The 8,647-nt window shown below is 39.4% G+C and overlaps 1 protein-coding gene and 1 pseudogene across 1 annotated transcript in view; one reads left to right on the forward strand and one right to left on the reverse strand.

The window, feature by feature from the left end:
* The first annotated feature begins 6 nt into the window (after nt 1-6).
* LOC122067212 lies at nt 7-4,159 on the forward strand (annotated as a pseudogene).
* Nucleotides 4,160-7,025: 2,866 nt separating this feature from the next.
* Nucleotides 7,026-8,647, reverse strand: part of LOC122094788 — a 9,144-nt gene continuing 7,522 nt past the window's right edge. Inside the window, exons 4-5 of the mRNA XM_042665389.1 lie at nt 7,449-7,515; nt 7,026-7,304 (exon numbers count right to left, since the gene is read on the reverse strand). Of these exons, the coding sequence (XP_042521323.1) occupies nt 7,026-7,304; nt 7,449-7,515 (346 nt within the window). The remainder of the gene's footprint in view (nt 7,305-7,448; nt 7,516-8,647) is intronic.

An 8,647-nucleotide genomic window follows, 5' to 3' on the forward strand; every position in this document is an offset into this window, starting at 1 on the left:
AAAAAAAAAAAAAACTCAACGGATTTCTTAGCTGGAATCAACAGTGCTGAAAGTTTGATAGAGCCTAAAGGGAACCCTCAACGAAATCTATCTTTTTTATTCTTAAGAAGATTACAATCCATAGTTCATTTCTGATATTTGGGGCTTGGTTTTGCTATAGAAGATGGTTGCAAGTGTTGATTCCGTAGCAATTAAATTATATTCAAATGGGTCTGTTCAGAACTCTAATGGTGTGGAAGAGAAGCTTGATGAGCTTCGTCGCCTTTTGGGCAAAGCTGAAGGTGACCTGCTAAAGATTGTAGGCGTTGGAGCAGGTGCTTGGGGTAGTGTGTTTGCAGCCATGCTTCAAGACAGTTATGGTCATCTTAGAGAGAAGGTTCAAATCAGAATATGGAGAAGGCCTGGCAGGTCAGTTGATAGAGCCACTGCAGAACACCTCTTTGAAGTGATCAATTCAAGGGAGGATGTACTAAGGTGTCTGATCAGGCGTTGTGGATACTTAAAATATGTTGAAGCAAGATTAGGTGATCGAACATTGTATGCAGATGAGATTTTGAGAGATGGGTTCTGCTTGAACATGATTGAGACACCTCTCTGTTCTTTGAAAGTTGTGACCAACTTACAGGAGGCTGTGTGGGATGCTGATATTGTGATAAATGGGTTGCCATCAACTGAAACCCATGAGGTGTTTGAAGAGATCAGTAGGTATTGGAAGGAAAGAATCACTGTTCCCATCATCATTTCTCTGTCTAAGGGTATAGAAGCTGCATTGGAGTCTGTCCCGCACATAGTAACACCCACACAGATGATTTTTCGGGCAAGTAAGACTTCTATTTTTCTTAATTTCATCATTTTTGTTCTTTGATTTCAATGAATGATCTGTTTAGACATGTTTTATAGCTTACATTTTAAGGTCCTTTGTTGAATTCACCAGTGGATTTGCTTCTGTTGCTCTGTGGGAGCAACTAAGTGCTTCTTATGGTGCCTGATTTTGTGAACACCCCTTGTTTAAGTCTAGTGATAATCTGAGCCTGAAGACTGCTATATCTGTGTCTATCTTATTATAAATTAGAAGACACACTGACCCCCAAAAAAAAGAAAAAAGAAAGCTTTGAATCAGAATTGATAAAAATGATTTCATGGCGCTCTCTTCGGAGGCATTTCTTTGATTGAGTGGTGAGTTAATGAAATCTCAGTCCTCTCTTGGACAAATGGAATTGGTAATATTAGAGACTTCTTCCATTCACCATGGGGCTTCCTACTCACTGCATGCAAAGTCGATATAAGTGAGCTTATGCTTCTCCAATTCTAATCACAGAAATGCTATGGTGGTCATAGGCCATGGGGTACCCCAGGTGTGAGAATGCAGTAAGATTCATTGAAGTAATGATAATAATCAATAGTTCTGTTAATTTATTTCCTCTTAACCTGATTTCATAGGCTTATAGTAGTAGAGATTTATGATTCCATATCTAGAAAAATGTGACTAGTATTATCTAATCTACATCTTGACACATCAAGCACTTAACTTAGATGTGATATGTAGTTGTCATTCCTTGAGAAATCTTAAGATTTTGACATCCTTCATTGTTAATTTTTATCATTTTTATCCCTCTGCATAGGGAAATTTATTTGCTACAAATTATTTTCTTTGTATGTTGATTCTGTAAATCTTGTCCCTCTTGTGTGTCCTTTAACTTCAATTTCCTTCTAACTGAAGAACAAATGTGTGCCCTGCAGCTGGAGTGCCCATGGAGAATATACTTTACCTTGGAGGACCAAAAATTGCATCAGAGATCTACAAGAAGGAATATGCTAATGGTCGAATATGTGGATCTGAAAAGTGGAGGAAACAACTGGCTAAGTTTCTGATAACAGTGACCTTGTAACTCATGAAGTTATGGGGGCTTAAAGAATGTATACGCTATTGGAGTTGGTAAGGTTTCAGTCTCTAATTATTCTTGACGGGACTTATCTAAATAATGAACCAAAACCTTGTGGATCAAACATGGTTCCTGTTCCTATCTGTCAATAGAAAAATGGGTTTGTTATTTCTAGAATCATTAAGAACAATTATATGTTTCAGAATTAACTTTATAGGATAACCTTCTTGAATTGGTTGAACAGGAATGGTTGCTGCTCTAACCAATGAGAGTGCTACCAGCAAATCAGTATATTTTGCACATTGTACGTCAGAGATGATATTCATTACTCATTTGTTAGCGGAAGAGCCTGAGAAGCTTGCAGGGCCTTTGCTTGCTGACACTTATGTAACCTGTTGAAACGTCGTAATGCATGGTATGGTCAAATGTTAGCCAAGGGAGAATTAAGCCTAGATATGGGTGATAGCATCACAGGCAAGGGAATGATTCAGGTATGGATCCTGGTCCTAGTTCTTTCTTGAGTGCATCTATTCACATGGTATGATGTGTTAGTCTTGTACAGGTTGACTCTTAAAAAAGTTATAGAGGGCAGACCTAGTGCATGAGGCTCCCACAACTGCGGAGTTTGTGGAGGGTCATAATGTACACAGTCTTACCCTCTGCTTCACGGAGAGGTTGTTTCCCAACTTGAACTCGTGACCACTAGGTCACAATTTTGACATTATAAAAGGGTCAATGCTAGTCCATAAAAAAATAATGAAAAAGGAATGGAGCCTTTTAGCTGATGCTATCATATGTACGTATCCAGTATAGACATTTTGGGTGGTTGATATTATTTTTCCCCTAAAACAATTCTTCCCTACTTAGGTTTAATATATGAAGTCATGATTACCAATCTGCAAGTGGCCCAGAATTCTTGATCAGTTGTCTTTTGTTGCAGTAGCTTCTAAATTTATATGTATTACAAAACTTTCATTTGGGTATGTATAAATAGTAACTGCCAACAAGATGGTCCATCCTACTTGGTGCATTAGCATGGAAAACTAGAGATATAAAATCTCTATTACACAACCATGTCACTTCATTGTGATTTACCTGTATGAGTCATCTTGGACCCTACATTATTTACCAAATGGAGTTAGGAAGTTATACCAACCTGGCTAGTTGTGCCCACATTAAGAGATGGATATCATTGGACTTTAACAAATTCAAACTTTTTCCACACGTGCTTAGTTTTTCTCTTGTGCAAATGACCCCCCCCTTTTTTTCCTTCTTTGTTTTTCTTATTTACAACTGAATCTAGAGTGCTTACTCTGCCTTGTATTGCTCAGGGAGTATCTGCAGTGGGCTCCAAGGTGCTGGGATTTGACGATGGCTCCTCCTCCCTCGGAGAAGTCGAAGTAGAAGAAAAAGAATGGTGGTGCCTCTCGACGATTGCCTGCATTAATGGAGGCCATTGTAATCCTTGCATGGTGTCGAAATCTAGGATGTGGATGCATTCTTGGCCTTCTGTAGCTTCTAAGATGGCTTCATTGGCGGTGAAGTGGCTGAACCTTATGAAGGGAGTGATTTGGTTGAGGTAGAGATAATATGATTCCACCGCCTCCTAGTTGAACTCCAATTCCATGTCCAAGTCTTGAGCAACAACACCACCACCACCACCACCAGCGCCGCTGTGCACCCAAGAACCACCGCTACCTCCGGTTCTCATTTGATGATGATGGTGAGGAGTTGGGGCAACGGTGGTGACTGAAATGGAGGCAGCTATGGTGGTGACCGTTGTTGGCAGCATCAGCAAATTGTGGCTTAAGGGGTGCCGACTTAGGCGGAAAGAAAGGGCCCTGGCGAACTGATGCACCGATCTCTCAGTGGAATCGCCGTAAGGGGAAGCATTGGAGGAGATGATGGAGACTAGGCATTGAGCGGCGATCCAATCAGATTGAGATACTAGCTCCGCGTAGTGGATCAACAGTTGCCACGTGTTCTGGTTCGATGGGCCAGAGTGTAAGTGGCTGTGTGATGCTAAAGGAATCTGATTCTAGTTGTTGTGATCTGCGGGTCGCCGTTCGTTGCCGAAGCCGCTACAGCTATTCTGAACAATCGCCGGTGGTCCAACAATTACAATTTGGGAGAAAGGTGAATTAAGTCTTAGAATGGGGTCCAACAATTACGATTTGGGTGAAAGAAATATTAACTTATTGCAAGGGTAATTTTGGTACTTCGTATGTCATAACGGTATTTTAGTATTTAAAATAAAATATAGTTGTTGACATCAACAAATATGGTATATTCCTTAACAGTGACTGACGGTAGGGGGTCTAAGGATAATTTGGTGAAACAGAGGGGGTGGTCTTATAATTGTGGCATTCTCAAAGGGGTGGCGAGGTAAATTTCCCTTAAAATAAATAAGGTTTATCAAACACCATTCCCACAGGAAACGTTTCCAGAAACAAGGTTTACCAAACACCTTCAAATCCGTTTCTGTTCCCAGAAACGGGAATTTATGTTTCTGTCATTTCTTAAAAAAGAAACAGTAGAAACGCTATCAAATGGTGCCTGATCGTTACCAAAAAATAGAAAACATTTAAGATGGGCAGTGGCAATAATGCCTTGTATGTGCTTGTAATTAGAGATTGGTATATAAATAGAATTAGAATTTCTTACTCTCTTTGGTTTGATTTCTATTTGTATTTATTTGACTTATTTTTATTTTTGCAAGTCTTTATATAATTTATAGCACTTGATTCTATTTATAATAAATTAGAATAGATCACAAATAACAAATATTACTCTCAGGCTATTTGTGATTTGTAGCAACAAATCATTTATGTTGATTTTTACTACCTTAAATGAGCATATGTGCTAAATTACTCAAAATCAATGGTAAATATGTAACTTCAGTATGTTTTATACTTTTCCAATAAAAATCTCTGAATCTTTTCATCTCTCTCGCTCGAAGCTCAAAGTTAAAGGTGAAAACTGAAACCTATGTTCTTATTATATAATCTATTTTATAAATAATAACCAAATGAATAGTATTTGTGGTCCATAAATTAATGTCACAAATAATTTCTAAAAAATACTTAATAAATACAAATAGAAATCATACCAAAGAGAGCCTTACAACATATCATTTTTTTTTCCCTGATGAATAACAGCATATCATTATTCCACATACACCCAAAAAACCTCACATAAAAAGAAAACTCCAAACCCATAGGACCCATATAGATTGACTTGCCATAAAACTGCTAGCACAATCCTCTTTTTTTTTTTGCTAATAGGTGATCTTTATAAAAAGAGAAGGAAAAATACATCAACAAGGAAAACCAATAAAAAGGCAAGGCAGAAAGAAAAAACCCCTAGCGCCACTAGCAATCTCCACCTTCGGCATGGCCATCAGCAGAAAGAGCTAGAAAAAGCCCTACGGGAATCTAAAACGATGCCTACCCTGAATATCATTCTGTAAGAACTCTGCTATATGTCTGGGGAAAGACGTCGAGAATACAGAGTTTCCAGATTTGGAAGCCTGTTTTGCCAAGTAGTCCGCTATCGGGTTAGCTTCGCGAAAGCAGTGGGAGATCTTCCATGGGATCGATTCCAGGAATGGAAGAAGAGACAACCATTTTTGGAGAGTGAACCATGGAATATGGTTACTCTGAATCGCAGTGACCACCGCAGCCGAGTCAGACTCTATCCAAAGACCCTTTGCATCCAGCGCCTTTGCCATCAAAATGCCCTCCATAACAGCCTCAAACTCCGCTTCATAAATCTGTTTAATGCCCAGAAAAATACTAAAAGAATCCCGAACCTGGCCATCATGGTCGCGAGCTACACCTCCAGCCCCTGCTCTTCCCGGTTTTCCCAGAGCACTACCATCGACATTAAGCTTGAGCCAATTTGGATGAGGCTTACACTAGTGGACTTCCAGAGGAGGGAGATACCTGGACAGAGCTATAGATAAACCCAATCTCCTACAACACATAACATCAGTCTGGGATTTCACCTCTCCCTTCACCTTCCCTATGCAAAGACAGAGCTCTTGCCGACTAAAATCAAATATCTGCTTATCATTCCTGGCACTGTTATCGTGACACCTTCTGTTTCTTTCCCACCAAATATTTGCTGCTATAATAGAAAAACCCATCATCCAAGGTGTTTTGAGATTTACTACTCTTCCCTTCGTTTTCCACCAACTAATCAGATTATTAATCGACTGATGCATTTTCCATCTCACATCAAAGCAGTCAGTAAAAGATTCCCAGACAGAAGTCGCGAAGGAGCATCTGAGGAAAATATGATCAATACTGTCCTCGCCTTGGTTGCAGAGGGCACACCTTGAAGCAAGGTAAATCCCCTTATGTCTAATCTGTTCATCTGTTGGCAGTCTACCATGTGCAAGGCGCCAGCCTAGAGTGGAGAACCTAGGCGGCAGACCTTTCCTCCAAACCAGATTGCTCCATGGAGTCTTATTAGCCTTCCTTCTGATGCACTCCCAAGCTGAGGCTGTAGAAAAATTTCCCAAGGTCGACAAGGACCAGCAGCATGTGTCATCTAATTCGCCTGAAGGAATTTTAATTTGCTTAATTTTTTCAAAAATTCTTCTCAACTCCGCCGATCTCACCTCAGGGAGCGCCCATTCTCCACCACAAATAAATTCTCTCACCTTAGCTGTAAATGTAAGAGTTGTCAGGTCGAAACTCTCTAACTCCTCCAGAACTGATTTAGGTCCCCACCATTTATCTTTCCAAAAATTTGTAAGATTACCATTACCGATAATCCATCTCTCACTATCTTCCACAAACCTCCAAACTTTTTTCACCCCCAAGGCAATAGAGGAAGAAACTCCTTTCTTGAGCTTACCATCTTTTTTAACAAAGCGGGCTTTAAGGAAGGAGCTGGAGGCTGTCCTCTCATGCTTTATCCTCCACGCAAGCTTGCACAACATAGCTTTATTGGTATCTCGGAGTCTCCTGATACCTAAACCACCTTCCTCTTTAGGCATGCAAAGTGAGTCCCATTTCCTCATTCAGGAAATACATACAATTAAACAGTAAGAAAATTTATAGTTTATCTGTTATTACAACAAAATTATATCCAATTATGTTATTCGATCGCCACCCATTAGCCAATACACTCACATTAATTATTTGGGAATCCAACACATGATGCATCTTCACTACCTACATTGGACTTATTAGAACACCATGCATCTTCCGTGATGAACTGCATCCATGCATCATCTTTATCTTCATCTTCAACACTTGACGATGATCCGATTGGCACATCTGGTGACATAGTTTCATAATCATTGATTATCCCTTGAGAACTCTCAACCAGTGGTAGACTGCTTGGCCCTTGTTCTTCAATTTCACCACATACACCATTCTTCTTGAAAACGTGACACAATGCATAAGTATCCTGATATGAATCATATATAGTTAGTCCAATACTTAACATATATGTACACTTCACATGACAATTGTGCTGTGCAGAGTAGTCTCTGTCAGATTTTGGCATATCTTAAGATTATATTCTTAATTCTCTCTAAAACACATTATTTACTTTTGATATTTTCTCTAGCAAACCCATATCCTCCATGACAAGTGTGCTGTGCAAAGTAGTCTCTGTCCTATTTGAAACCAAATGAAAAGAAAATTAATACAAAGTGGTTCACGAAGGTCTTTATACAGTTGATTACCATTGCAGGAAATAGAGTCTTCCTCATATTAGGCTGCTTGATACTATTAATTCACAGCCTATCTAATATGATATTGAAAAATGAATGCTTGTGTTAGTTACCATTATGTCTGATGGACTAAGTAGGATTGTCTCTCTCCTCTATTGGTTTTATCATTGCTAGTAAGGGTAGGTAGATATAGTAAATATGAGATTTTTGTAAGCTTCATTTGATGTAGATGCACCTGCAATTACTCCAACTGCCGGAATTCCAGGCTATTATCGCAGGAATTGAAGCTGCAAACCGATTTGGAGTGCAGAGTTTATGGATTGAATGTGACTCAATCGCGGTGGTTCGTCTTTTGCAGAAAAAAAAAAATCCCTTGGAAATTTCGGCAAAGGTGGATTAATTGCTTACCCTACCTTGAAAGGGTGGAGTGGAAGATCACGCACTTCTTTCGTGAAGCAAATTCTGTAGCGGATTTCTTGTCAAAGTCTGCCGCTTGCTTTGAAACCTCTCTGCCAGTGACATCTTGGCCGGCCTTGGTCAAAATGGACCTGGACATGGATGCCTCGGGTCGTCCGAGATATAGACTGCTATAGCGCTCTAATTCAGTCTTCAACTCTTTGTGGAGGAGAGTTGGCTGATGGCTTTTTCTGCTGATGGCACTGCTCTTCTCAATTTAATTGTCTATATTTCGCTTGGGTGTTTTATCCCTTCTGTATTATATTTTTATCTCCTTTTTTAATACAAATGATATTTTAGCGAAAAAAATACTTGGTTGGACCAGCATGACCGGCTGTGGAAGCCAAGGACCAAGAAGAACTGGTCCAACCCAGATTTTTGTTCTAACAAGGGTTGGAAGTAGTTTAATTTAATATTAAGTCTTTTATTTTTCTCAAATTTGTTTTGGGTAGGATACGTATGAAGTAGAGTCAGTTTGTGTTAGAGTCTAAGTAGGAGTTTCATTATTTTCTTTTAAATACCTGCATAAACTCAATGTTTCAGTTTTAGAGTGAATTTAATTTCAAACTTAGTCAATTTGTGCGTGGTGTGTGATCCCCTTCCCCCTCTTATGCGATTT

The sequence above is a fragment of the Macadamia integrifolia genome, chromosome 2 (genome assembly GCF_013358625.1).
Source record: "Macadamia integrifolia cultivar HAES 741 chromosome 2, SCU_Mint_v3, whole genome shotgun sequence".
Classification (NCBI taxonomy): Eukaryota; Viridiplantae; Streptophyta; class Magnoliopsida; order Proteales; family Proteaceae; genus Macadamia; species Macadamia integrifolia.